This window comes from Dufourea novaeangliae, unplaced genomic scaffold, assembly GCF_001272555.1.
Source record: "Dufourea novaeangliae isolate 0120121106 unplaced genomic scaffold, ASM127255v1 scaffold89, whole genome shotgun sequence".
In the NCBI taxonomy this organism is placed as follows: Eukaryota; Metazoa; Arthropoda; class Insecta; order Hymenoptera; family Halictidae; genus Dufourea; species Dufourea novaeangliae.
The window spans coordinates 1,370,293-1,385,160 of NW_015373988.1; the positions used below are offsets into that span (position 1 = coordinate 1,370,293).

The 14,868-nt window shown below is 28.7% G+C and overlaps 2 protein-coding genes across 3 annotated transcripts; both read right to left on the bottom strand.

Moving 5' to 3' along the window:
- Nucleotides 1–1,088: 1,088 nt before the first annotated feature.
- LOC107187494 (heterogeneous nuclear ribonucleoprotein A1, A2/B1 homolog) lies at nucleotides 1,089–7,802 on the bottom strand. 2 transcript variants are annotated; one of them, XM_015575609.1, is made up of 7 exons: nucleotides 7,698–7,802; nucleotides 6,046–6,257; nucleotides 5,635–5,947; nucleotides 5,301–5,550; nucleotides 5,055–5,204; nucleotides 3,303–3,473; nucleotides 1,089–2,032 (listed from the first exon to the last, which is right to left on the bottom strand). In XM_015575609.1, exons 1-6 carry the CDS (start codon nucleotides 7,716–7,718, stop codon nucleotides 3,334–3,336), a joined length of 1,086 nt encoding a protein of 361 aa, XP_015431095.1. In that variant the 5' UTR covers nucleotides 7,719–7,802; the 3' UTR covers nucleotides 1,089–2,032; nucleotides 3,303–3,333. The 2 variants fall into 2 exon arrangements, with proteins under 2 accessions (XP_015431095.1, XP_015431094.1); XM_015575608.1 differs by having other exon boundaries at nucleotides 5,295–5,550.
- Nucleotides 7,803–11,830: 4,028 nt separating this feature from the next.
- LOC107187579 (zinc finger protein 808-like) lies at nucleotides 11,831–14,445 on the bottom strand. Its single transcript, XM_015575705.1, has 6 exons — nucleotides 14,277–14,445; nucleotides 13,832–14,205; nucleotides 13,422–13,767; nucleotides 13,107–13,274; nucleotides 12,748–12,915; nucleotides 11,831–12,675 (listed from the first exon to the last, which is right to left on the bottom strand). The coding sequence occupies exons 1-6, from the start codon at nucleotides 14,443–14,445 to the stop codon at nucleotides 11,984–11,986; spliced, it is 1,917 nt and encodes a 638-aa protein (XP_015431191.1). The 3' UTR covers nucleotides 11,831–11,983.
- Between the last annotated feature and the right edge of the window lie 423 nt (nucleotides 14,446–14,868).

The following is a 14,868-nucleotide window of genomic DNA, read 5'->3' on the forward strand; positions in this document are numbered from 1 at the left end:
ATCAAATTTAAATTAGATGTCTATACAAAAAAAAATAGAATTTGTTTTATCGATCTCAATAAGAGGCAAAGTTTTCATTCTTAATCAGTGCTGTACAATATTTGAATAAATATTGTAGACAGGAGAAATTGATAGTATTTTCTCAAATACCAATCCATTTTGATATTTAAAGAAATATTCAATGTATTACAATGGAAATAGACTTAATAATTTTCTAAAAATACAGTAACTAATTGTGTCGAGTAATAAAACTAAATGTTCTTCGAAGATTTTAAAGGCATTCATTGTTTTTAATAAACACTGAAAACACAAACTAAACCAAATAGATGTATTTTATAGTTTTGGAACAAAATCAATTTACTACATACATTTAAGTATCTATATAAAAATTCTATAAAAGATTTAGTATACAATATATGTAATTTCATATAAATATGTAGATACAATTAAGACTGAATAGTGCCATCTAAATTGTTTGCTCACTGTTGTTTAGCACAACACTGATTAAATGCTTTACTTTCACTATACATTTAATTAAGAGGGATACGAAGAAGAAATTAAATAAATTAAGTTGCATGTATTAAGAAGTATTTACTTATTATTACTTCAGAAAATAATAAGTATACAATTCAATAAAGACTTGACATACTTTCAAGCAGTGCACATTAAACATAATTTAAAATAATAACTTCATAAAAAATTAGTCTTAAATATCATTCTTATTTTATTTCAAGATAATTCTTTTCTTAGTATTTGAAGGAATTAATAATGAAAATTTTGTATGTTACCTCAAATATAGAGTAATTAATGCTTTAACGTATTTAATTTACAACAGATCTTTGTATACAAAGTGTCTGATTCGACGCATCCCTTCATTCATAAATCCAAACATCTTAATCTTACGTGTTACAAGAACTACATAAAATTGGTCACAGGTTTGCATTATGTACAAATTGTTTAATACTGTGAATACATATAAATATGAAACCCTTCTCAGTGGTTTCATTGACTACACAGTTGACAAAGAATACAAATAGATTGTTAATCTATCGTACATAAAGTTTGAGACTTTTTTCATTAATATTTTTGTATATCAATTGATTAGATGTGCCCTTACCTAGCTAAACAGCTATATTTTCCCTATTTCCTTTATCTCATACAAGTTCTTGTACTCTGCCTTATCCTATACTATTGAAATTTTATTTCATAAATTAAAGAGTGGCATGGAAAAGGTTCTGGTCATTTTTATTAGCTAACTCTTAAAACATTACAACTTAAAAAATAATTCGTTATTCTAGGTAACCTACAAAAAAATGCTAACTGATGTTCGTGCTATCTGAGCGTCCTTTTAAATTCACTGATTCATTCCATATTAACATTTTTTCATGTGATTTTCATTTATCCTGAGATTTTGGGTCTGTATAAGAATCACCTTTCTTATTACGAAATAAAAGTCTGCATCAACATAGTAAAACCTAGATTCTTACATGGACCACTGTGTCAATATGCTTTTTTACTAAATTAGAGAAACAATCGTGCTTTCCAATCTCTACTGCATAATCCTATATCTCTAATCACTTTTAAATATGTTACAAAAGAGGATGTAGCAAAGAATTACACATTTTTAATGGTTGGATGGCACGGATGTATCCCTAGATATAGCAACTGAATGATGAATTTAACGCGTCTCTTGTTTTTCGGTCGTGACGCGAATAAAATGTTAATAATTATTTGCGTTTTTTTTCTTCGGATATCATACGTGCTACACAATACGTGCAAGCACAGTCTAGAATTGTATGATGCAGTATTTTCACATAAGTGTAGAATATGTAAAATATATATGGTAGGTAGGTGCTAGATACCAAAAGAAATACAAGCAAAAGCCTCCCTCACTGTGATCTACTAGATGACGCTTCTCTGTCCTGTATCCTGATTGTCCTGCCTGGTCTTGTCTCTAGCCTTATAGCCCTGCCTGCTCCAATACTAAACAGTACAGAAGTACTGGCGACTAGAAGACAAGTAGAAGGTTCACCTGAGGTTCAAAAGTCACAAATCTATTAGTTCGGATGATTGGAAGTATTCAAACTATAAAAAATCTATAAATTTTGAGCTAAATGTGTATCATAGATCATGTTCTATTTTATTTTCTATTAATCTAAAGGTAAACTTTAACGATATCTGTTACTAATATACCTATTAGTACAAGGGCAAACAATGTATTACTATAGAGGACCCTTAAATTTGTTTCGAAACATTTAAGAGACATAAAAACGGAAAGACAATAACCTTGCTTATTATGGAGATAAAACTCGCTCGAGATAATCAATTTAAACGAAATTAGGTAACAAGAGAACAAAGAATAATGTCGTAACACTCTGACCCTGAACAAGGATGTAATGAAATGCCTTAATTTACCCTGTTAAAATATGCATTAAGAAGACTGCTAAATATTGAGTACCAAATAGTTGGTAGTACTGAAATCAAACCTCCTTATTTATACGATTCTTGTTTTTCTATTTATGTACATAAATATATAGTACTATACATATGTATTTATACAAGCAATATTTCAGTTTGATAATTTCTCTGTTTCCAAGTCAATATCGATATTAATTTAAATACACTTATAAAGTTCAATACAGCCAATGTTGAGTGAAATTTGTAGTTTGCCTACTAACAAGTAAATTCTCTAAACCAATACAAATCTATCTTTTAAAGAACCTCCTTATTTAACAAAAATATTATCTATTCTAAGTTTGTTCGATAATAAATATGCACTGCGCTGAATACTTGAGCGTTTTCAATTAGAAATTCATATACTGCAATGTAACAACTATAAACGCATTTATAACGTTTTAAATATGGTATGCTATATGTAAATGTGGATGGAGCGTATGCCTTAATATACTAGAAATATATTCTTTTGCTATAATAACGAAACAAAGAGCTACTAGTTTAACATTTTTCTAATACCGTTCCTCTGTTGTACCACTTTTATATAACACTATTTTACGAAAAAGGCAATTTATTATAATTGTAGCTTTGTTACGGCTAACATACGAAAATATTATTAAAGTTTGATTAAACATTTTAAATTTTCTAACACTTCTATCAAGAAGCAAAATAAATTTTCATACAATTCTTATTTGTGTAACTAAATGAAATGTCACCCGACATACATAGTAATATTACACAGAATGTTATTATGCTTTCATGTACTGATATTCTAATTTATGTATATATGTTAAAAATGTATAACATTTTAAGAATTATTTTTGAAGTATTAGTAAAATTATGCTTACCATGTGAGGGAGCTGAGCATGGATAATGTGCTTAGTATCTCCTTCCGCCACCACCTCCACCACCTCCCATATTTCCACCTCCAAGAGAACTGCCGCCATAGCCTCCTTGATTACCGTAACCACCACCACCACCTCCTCCACCTCCTCCAGAATTTCCGCCACCCATAGGTCCTAAACATCAGAAAAAACAACATATTTAATATAACTTCAAAATAACAAATAAGTTATTGAATTATTATGAATTATATATTCATAATAATGGTATGATATTAATTATAATCTTATCTTCGTAAAATGAACATAATATACAGGGTGTCTCAGCTAACCTGATCACCTCGAATAATGACTTAACGGTAACGCTTTATGAAAATGTTCAGGCGTGGAACTTAAATTGCATCAAGGGGTACATCTTATAAGGTACGTGCTTTTTTTGCGGGTGGAGGCATTTCAGAGATTATAAGGTCACCTTGATTTTTTTTTAACAGAATGACCTATTTTTTGTACCATAGATCGATTTGATATTCTAAAAATAGGTCATTACCTTATAAGATGTTCTCCTTGATGCCATTTAAGTTCTACGCCTCAAAATTTTCATAAACTGTATCGTTATTATTCGAGGTGATCAAGTTAGCTGAAACACCCTGTATATGCTAGAGGACAGTAAATACCAAATCATGTCGATGTTTGTACAACAAAGTGGGTACTATGTACAACCTTTATGCATGTAAGAATAATTTTCGTTACGAGAAAATGCAGTACTTATACTATTTCAATTTTTTCAAAAATGGGCTAGAAGTTTATAAAAGTTCAAAGAAAGGAACATTTGTATTAACTAAACAAAAAACTAAAATAGAAACTCTGCAACATCGCGCTTTATGTCCTTAATGTGATTTGTAACTGATTTAACATAAAGTTTATTTCCAAACATTAGGAAAACATGTCGATAGCAATGGCAGAATATTGCTATAATTAGAATTAATCTTATCGCGCCGTATATGTTTAAAATTTTTAATCACTCAGGAAGCTACTTGTTTTAGGTTTAAGCATCTACACCACTGTAAATGTGCTGATGAAATATGCTGTATAATTAATTTCGACGTCTATCTTCGGAGTAAATTTTTGTCAGTTTAAAACTGACATAAAAATTGCTTAAAACCAGTAAACAAAAATTTTGTTTCGTCAAAATTTATAGCTAGGTAAATGGAAATTTTAAATACCAGATTAAACAAAGAATAATTAGACATCACCCTCTCATGTATCAGATTAACGGAAACTAGAGTTAAGAAATTTATTGTCATAAAACAACTCTATTTCCGTATCTAATTCTCAACGTAACTTGTACCCTTTAAATAATTAACTAAATATTACTAGATTCATTGTGTTTTTAGCAAAAAATCTAGCAATATCTTTTTACTTTTCATTTCCGCCAATCTAAATATGACGTAATTCAGTTGTAAAAGTCGCAATGATTAATTCTTTCGCATTCTGTACGTAATTATAAAATCACTTGGACGTAAAAACTGTAATATTTCAGCTGAACACTCCTTGTGCAACATAAGGAAATTATTATGTTCTATACTGTTATGGCTTGTACATATCACATTTATACTCTAATGAAAATTTAAGAACAGTCGCTCAAGGTGCGTAAAAAACGCATTGGCTTTTGAGAAGGACACAAGCAACCTTGTTCACCATAGGGTGATAGCCATCTCGAATCTCCAGATTGTCGGCCACTAGGACCCAAATTAATACCATAAGGTGCTGGTCTTCCTCCAGAGTTGAAGTTATTCCGCACAGGGCCACCGCCATAACCTTGTTGATAACCTCCTCCAAAGTTGTCGTTACTCCAATTGCCACCGCTGTTATATCCGCCTTGACCTCCTTGTCCTCCCCATCCACCTCCTTTAGAAAATGTTTATTAGAATGTGTTCGGAATTAAGTAGCACATCGTGCAATAAATAGAGAGATAATATAAAATTTTTTTCTGCGAACCTTTACCTTGATTCTGATTCTCCCACGGGCCGTTACCACCCCAACCTCCTTGATTACCTCCCCCATAACCACCTTGATTACCACCGTTATTCCAATCGCCACCGCCACCACCACTTCCTCGTCCTCCCCAGTTACCACCACCCTGATTGCCACCACGAGGTCCTCTTCCTACGTTTTGTCCTCCTCTGCTACCACCACCACCGCTACCGCCGCCACCACCGCCAGATGCAGAAGCCATTTCTGCTCTACTTAAAGCCTGCAGGAAAAGATATTAAAACATTTTAGAGGCTCCATACTATTAAATCTCTCGTTCAACGATATATTATCGTTGCCTTTTTACCTTCTTTACATCAACATGCTTTCCACGTATTTGGTGATTACGTTGCAGACAAATTTTATCGACGGGATCATAATCATCAAACTCTACAAAACCGAAACCACGTTTTTTGCCTGTTTCTTTGTCAGTAACAATACTGATTGAATTTATGCTGCCATAACTCTGAAAATATTGCCTAAGGTCTTCTTCTTCGTGATCGTCTTTTAAACCTCCCACAAATAACTTTTTCACTGTTGCTCCAGCTTCGGGTCTACCAATTTCTTGCCTAGGAACAGCTCTTTTTGGTTCAACTACACGTCCGTCCACTCTATGCGGTCTATAATTTTGTATACAAATAAAACGAAATTATTGGTTTTAAGTTAAATAATATATTATGTTTTAGTTTGTTTAATAAGAGATGGACCTAACCCAGACCTTGCATTTTGTGCATCATCCACCATATGAGCACGAGAGTAAGTAATGAAACCAAATCCTCTGGACCGCTTTGTTTTTGGGTCCTTCATTACAACCACATCTACAATTTCACCCCATTTTTCAAAATGCTTTTTTAGAGAATCATCAGTAGTTCTATAATCTAAGCCACCAATGAATAACTTCCTAACATGTTCAGGTTCATTTTTTCCATCCTGAAATAAAAAATTATTGTGATTTAATCATGAAATGACAATTGTTTTTATGTACACATGTTTATATTTTGTTCACTTTGTTGCTTGTAACGAATATGCACAAACAAGACTGAAATTCGTAATTTGGCACAATTATGGTCTTATTTGGCGTTGAGTACATATATATGACAAAGACAGAGTAAGAACCAACCAAGCAGATAGCATGCTTATTTCATTACTGCAGCAAAAGAATTACACTGTACACGTATAAGTGTACAAGAAAATTACATAAATATTATAATAAAATTTTTGTCATACAAGTAATGCAACAATATTTTTGAGCTTAATAAAATCTTTAATGGAAAAAATAACTTTCTCTTTGATATCTATTCTTAAAACTTTATCTGTAAAACCATGAATTTATATAAACATACAGTTTACTATAATACTAAATATATGAAATACAGAAAACAAATGTATAAAATAATAAAGTATTTCAAAATAAGTAGCTATTGCACTAGCAATATAATAAGTAATTAATTAAATGCTGATAAATGACCATGCATAAAAGAAAATTTAATAAAATCTTATAAACACAAGATTCTATAGATTACATACATTCAAATAAATAAAATCAATCATTGAATTCCTAAAACTTATCATTTACATGCATTAAATTCGTAAATTTAAATATTATCTATTATAATTTTCTAATTGTGTATGTCTACAGAATTAGTTATAAATTTATTAAGTATTCTTACATAACAGATTGAATAAAAAGAAATACTTCAAATTACAATAAATAATTTTGAATTAATATGTGACAATAAGAATAGACACAACGCGATTATAAATACTGCAAATTAGGTATCCCGTTTGTATATGTGTTATATGCATAAAATTTTCGAATGAAAGTATCAATTCCGATTCTCAAAGAGCATAGCGTCAGGGTACGCCATGATATACGCCATCAAACCAAGCGTTACACTAGTAATACTGTATACCGAAAATTATTGAATATACATATTTTAAATGTATTATAACCTTCAAAATAACGACCATTGTTTTTCAATATTTTACCAACTACTCTATGAAATTAATATAGAGATTTAACCATTAATTTAGGTCTTAATATCACAAATTCTCGCATTGCTCCAAAAAATACCGAATCATACGCGTCATAGGTAAATATTCACAAACCGAAACTCAAAAATTTAGGAAAATACTTATAAATAAAACAAATGTAATAAAAATTGAAGAAAATTACACATTACACATGTATGTATATACACGTATATTTAGTTATATATATACATATATACACACACACACAAACAAACATATACACAGTAAAACAAAATGAAGGAGCAACTCAAACTTTGTTCTTACTTTACACTAAGTATTTTGCGTATACGAGAAATTTATTACAAAATGAACGTATTAGTTTGATTATTTACTTACATCATGTTCCATTTTAACCATTTTTAGTAACTTTAAAGAGTTAAACTACCCTTCGTCACACCAAACGGGAGAGGTCCCACTACGCGTATACGAGAAATGGAGACCGCTCACTTCGCCCAATCGATTATTACTCCTTTCAAACACTTATGTAAACCCCAAATGCGCAACCGAATATTTGAGCATGCGCGAAACTTAATACTTTTATTATTATGACATTTCTTTAGAAATAATGTAAATTTTTGGACTGATTATTGTTAAAAAAAAATACTATATATTTAAATGTATATCATTTCTTATATTTTACTTCTTTATAATGAAGGAAATTTTTTCTGTAGTAACATCAGTAGATTCTCATAAATTCCCATACGATACGCACTATACTTAAATAAACTATTTTACAATTCAGTGCTAAATAATCTGTTTACGAATTAGAATTTCATAAATGAACATTAATATGTACGCTCACAATTATTTCTATAATAAAATTCATTTATAACAAATGTTATTAATACAGCGCCGGAAGCGTGAATTGTCGTTATGTTGAACTATACATGAACAGCGGAATGAAACAAATGTTTATATTTTATGCAATGTTTAAATTTATACAATTGAAACGAAATATTTGCAATGAAATTTATAAACTATTATTAATGAAATCTTACATTTTTCGGGTAAAATTTTATTATAGAAGATGCATGATGTAAAATATGTTACGGAATAAAAAAGAATGCGAAAATTTCATGTCAATATTAATTTACTTGGAAAAGTAGGTAATTTACAATAGTAAGAAAATACTCAAAATAATGATATTAAAAAATTGTAATTTATATTATGAATCACACTCAGTTGCAATTAAATTGTAAATCGAAGTTACAGTTGTATATCATTGTTGCACGTTAGTATGTCTATTATATATTTTTATTTGTAATATGTTCGGATATAAAATAATTAAAATTGTAATTTAATTTCTAGGAATTTGAAATATATTATAATTTCTACGATACCAGTTGTAATAATCTTTTACAAACTATTTGATACAAACTTAACCTTCAATGCCATTCCAAATAAATAAGCAACAATATAAATTCAAAATATTCGTTGCAAAAATATTAATATGTATATATGTATACTACATTTTATAATTATTGACGTATTTTAGAAAATTTAATAATAATATATTATACCCGTATAGTTAAATGTTGAATATACATAGATCTTAAATCTTATAGGTAAATATTTTGTAATTATTCGTGATACAGTTTCTATATAATTATTTTAGATATACAGTTTACTAATGTGTACATGTTGATATTAATAGGTGAATAGAGTATACAACCTAATGTTTTAAAAGACATTGATGCAATATACAATTATGAACAAAGCAGATGCTATTGATTGTGACAGTAGAATATATGGATTCAAGAGAGAATTGGAGCCTGACAAAATTATTGGAGCTACAGACTCTAGTGGAGAACTAATGTTTTTAATGAAATGGTTGGCTTTATTTTAATACTTATGGAACTGAATATAATTCCATTATTATTAATATTTTTTTTATACAGGAAAGGAACAGAAGAGACTGATTTGGTTAGTGCAAAAGAAGCAAATTTAATTTGCCCACAAATAGTTATACAATTTTATGAGAATAGGCTTTCCTGGAATGTTAAAAAGTAAAATTATAAGTAATGTAGCCCCTTTATTATATTATGAAGAGGTATCATAATAATAATAAGTTATAGATACATGGACTATTAAACAGGAAAATTGTATCTTACATGTTTTTAAATGTTTATAGTTTTATACAGGGTATCTAAAAGAAACAAAACTAAATTTATGTAATATGTTAAGAGAGTTGAGTAAATTAAAAAGTTCATATGAGCAGAGTATAAATCGTATCATTTTTCTTTATTTTTGTTTCCATAAATTGGATATTGACATTACAATCATGTATATTATTTAAACATGCACACAAATATAATTATATTTCTTTAAAAACAGTTTATATTATCGATTTTACATAAATGGGAATAACTTCGTTAGTGGATTGTTTAAATTATTATATTTTTTTAATATAACACTTTTTATAGACTTAACTGACTAATACATAATATAAATGAGGTTCAACCTTTTTTAGATACTCTGTATATATTCAAAGTAACCAATTGTAATATACAGAGTGGAATATCTCTGTTAGTTTTAGAGACATGAGAAACTGTATTTACAAAAGTTATATGGCACCAAGGGAACCATAACATGCCAGTAATAATTATTTTTGTGGGTGGAGGATTTCGGAAGATTTCAAAGTCACCTCTATTTTTTTTAAATGACGTGCTATACTTTTTTTGTCCCAAGTAAAATATTAACTTTAGTACAGGGGCATTTCATGTTAAATAAAGAAGTAAAGCAACAATTCTCCCGTCATAAGAGGCTTTAGCGATTTGATCATTGCAATGTAGTGTCAACACAAACAGACACTACTTCGAGCACTTCCTATGACACAAGAGTGGTCCTTTTTGTGACTGTTCTACTGAAGATAAAGTAAGTGATTATAACATACCATTTAAAAAAAATAGAGGTGACCTTGACATATTTGACAATCTCTCATCCACAAAAAAGTTATTACTGGCATATTATGGCCCCTTGGTATTGTATAACTTTTTGCAAATAAAATTTTTTAATATTTCTGAAAATAATGAAGTATTCCAGGTGGTCAAAGTTATTGGTCTACCCTGTATAGTTAGTTATACGAAAGTACTAAGGAACTCCTACAGTCCTATAGTATTTATGAATAATGTAAATAGATTTGGTAATTGACACTGATAAGGATATCTCCTTTGAAAAGAAACACTTTAGTACATTTAAAAAGATAGAGTAATCACATTTTCTAATAAAACATAGAATCCACAATACTAAACAGATAGAACATAAAAGAGTAGGTGGATATAATGACAATTTCATATAGTCAAATCAGTAAGTGCAACTGTTAATAATATTTTTAAATTACTTGAGTTTATTATCGTATATATGTTATCTATTACAATGTGTAGTATACTTTAACTTGTCTCGTTATACCTTCCTTGGTAATTATCTGAATGATCCGAAATTCAAAGAAAGAGGACATTATATATGTAATTTTTGTATTTTTTTAAATCTCTGTTTAAGCTAGTTTTGTTATAGCAACGTAATAATATTTTGAGCCTGTAGCAGTTTACTCAATCTTTTAATTCAATGTATTCTGAGATACATATATGTTTGTATTAAAAGAGGTAATACAGTACTCAATATCTAGTTAAAACATCCATGTGTATTGTTTTACAAGAAATAGTAGTTAACTTTTTCTACATATTCATAACTATATAATTTAAGGACAATAAGAAGTGTTAAACAAACTGATTGTTTGTTATAATGTGTAAATAATGCATGCAAATTTTGTAAATTGAATCTTAGGTATAGAATAATATAGACTTCAAGTTTTTCTTTCAACATACACACAATTTTATTTTGTAAGTACTATAACTTTTTAAAAATGTAGAAATTTGTGTCAAAAATACAATTCTTCAAGTTTACAGATCTTTATATATAATATTAATGTATATAAACTGCATCTGTCACTTTTAAAATATATAAGAATTTTGTATCTAAAGCAAGAAATAATAAAAATATATACTGACTGATTTAGTAACATACATTTGGACCACCAGATCAATTATACATTAAACATTCTAATAAAACATTAGAGGAAATTAACTAAATAATAATTTATTACAAATCCATGTCTATTACTAACAGCTCCTGGAAATATTTATACTTCACATACATGTCCTCGCATATTACATTAGTCATTGTCAGTTTATTGAAATTTTGACGAATTTTAGCTTGTTAAAAATGTTATATAGGTACTTTAAGGCTTTAGAAATATCAAATTTTATTTATGTAAGGTTAAAAAGTATACAGTTTTTTGTTTTCTGTGAAAGTATGAAGATACCTTTATTTTTATAATTTTTATGTTAAACATAATTGTGCATGATAACAATACTTTAATTAATTGAGAACTTTTGTCATTTTATTAAATAATTATTCACTAATCGAATGGTTCCTTTTTATCTTTGAATCTTCTAAATTGTTTGGCAGTGGAATGCTATGTTACATGTTATTTTAAAATACAATGTCTGGATCTTATTTTGTCACTATTTTTAGTGTTCACAGGCTGAACTATGTACATATTCCTTATAAAATTATGTTACATTACATATATACTTCCTAACATACTTCTCTTTACTATAAATTTATTTTTCCACATTGTGACACGTAACAGTTGTTTGTATACCTGAGCCTGATTCTACAAATGGATTTTCGTTGAGAGATGTCGTATGCATAGGATTTTTCGTATTAGAATTTATGCGACATGCTTGACTTGCAAGGGGAGGATGTGACTTATCTGTACAATTCAAACAATTTCGGAAAAAATAATCATGATTGGATACGTTTTGTGAATACAATTTTTCTTCAATACGTCTGTTTATTACTACAGCTTCAGCGAGAGGTATTGGTTCTGTATATGTAAATGTTTTCTTTCTAGTATCAGTCTTATCCTCTGGTTTTTTAATACTAATTGGTCCATTAATGACAGGAACTGCATTACTTACTTCACTGGTAGTTCTGATGACAGGTGTAATATTACCCATCGAATCTAATCTAGAACTAATTTGATCATTAGAACTTACATAAACTGATACTCTAGTCAAATTTTTTGGTAATGAGTTACACGTTAATTTTTGTGTCTTTTTTGGTTTCTGCTTCGGTTTTGAATTTATCAGTTTACTTTTTATTGAGTTTGTATTTGTATTGGATACTGTATCTTGTAATTTGTTATTCTTGAAAACTGAATCATCTGGATGGTGATGTCGAATATGACGATGCAAATTGTCTTTCCTTCTAAATACAGTATGACAGTATGTACAAGAAAATGGTTTCTCATCTAAAAGAAATTTTACACGTTACTGTATGTTTCTATAATACACTTTTAATTATTTATACTTTTATAATTTACCTGAATGAACTGTTAGATGACGTCTTAATTCGCTTTTAGATAAAAATACTCGATTACAATGTGCACATGAGAATGGACGATCCTTTCCATGTATTTTTTTATGACGAATTAACAAAGACTTATCTTTGAAACTCTTATTGCATTCGTCGCATACATGCGGTCTTTCATCTATTTACACATAACAGTTGTAAGAGTTATTATACAAATGGTTTTAAAATGTTAAAGTGAACTCTATTTATATCCCGTATTTTTTAACTTTCCGTTTTATCTTGAACTCTCGTAAATCGAATATCCGCAGCATGTGCAAGTTCAGCAGAAAATGTATTGAAGAAATGATACTTTTGCACTTAGATACTCACTTGTGTGTATTTTTAAGTGACGTTTTAAGTTAGTTAATATTCCAAAAGTTTTTTTGCAGGCTTTACAAGAATATGTAGCTGTACCACTGTGTGAATCCAAGTGGTTCTTTAAGTCATCTTGTTTAGTATACCCTTTATTACATTGAGGACATGTAAACTGTTTTTGTTCTAAAAATTGATTTATTTTTTAAAAGGAAACTTCATTGTTTGATCATTAATAGATTTACTTGAAATATCTGTTTAAGTACTAAATGCAAACAAGAAATTAAATTTATGCTGCTGAAAAATAAATTTCATTGTATTATAGAAACTTACTATTATGTGAGTACATATGCCTGTTGAGTTTATTCTGCTGAGGAAATGCTTTCTCGCAAAGATTACACTTATATGGTTTATATCCCCTATGAACCCTTTCATGATATTCAAAATGAGAACGTTTAATAAAAGTTTTATCACAAAAAGAACACTTGTATGGTTTAATACCTGTTACACAGGCATCATGATAACATTGTCCTTTCTTACTTTGAAAAATTTTATTGCATATATTGCATTTATATCTTTCTGGTGTTCCAGGTATTATTAAAATATGATTGCGATCGAAACTTTTAATAGATTTACTTTTCAATAATTTTTCGTTAATTAAAAACTCTGTCTTAATTTCCTAAAAATACAATGATAATATAGATTTTATTAATTACACATTATGTATAAATTTATATACATACTGAACCATAGTTGTCTGTTATCCTGTCATTGTAACTTAAAGGTTCTACAGAGGAAGCATGACTTAAATATGCATGTGTACTTAAAACTACATTCTCACTTTCTGCCTTGAGTGTACATAACTTATCAGAAATGTCATTTTTACACTCATTTGCAGCAGATTTATATGTTTCTTTTTCCTTATTGCTTGTACTTTCATAAGATAAGTCAGAATTATTTACACAATCAATTGAAAAAAATTCCAAATTTTTGGTTTTATATTTAGAATCTTTATTAATGACTAGTTCCAATGGTAGCACTACTTCTTCATTATACTTTATATTTTTATCGAAGGTAGAAAATTCACTTGAATTTACCTTTGTTGAACTTTGACAATCTGTAAAAAAATTATAAAAGAATTATATACACTAATAATACGTTATTAACATAGTTACAATAATTTTATACCATAATTCCCAATATTTTGTACAATGTGTTCATTATTACATGCTTTGCACCCTTGTTCTTCATATATCAAACACATACGACATTTAATATGACCACAACTGTCTTTTACAAGCCTCGAACATGATGTATTTGTTATTTGTTTACAACTTGGGCATTCCTCATTCATCATAGGCTTATAATTTTCAATTTATAATCCTCCATTTATTAATTAATAAATATCTTCTCACCTTACAATCATAGTTATTTTATGAAAGAATATTTTTTTTCTGTCTCACTTCCTACTGCTATGACTTGTACTTTTACATGTATCTGTTTCATTTCGATTATGAATAAAAATATTTTTATATCAACAAACATATACAATGCTTTTCATTAAATTATGTCTAAGACTGATTGACTGATGAAAACAGGGCAAAAACACAATATGACGAAAACATGAATAAAGTTTAACACGAATTGTATTTTGTTGTTTACCAAGCATTTAGTGGGAGCATAAGTTTCTATTTGATTCTTTCTTTTAGAAATTGGTCCATAAAACTTTGATAGTCTATTTATTAGTAGTAGTCTATTTATCAGTACCACTTACAAATTA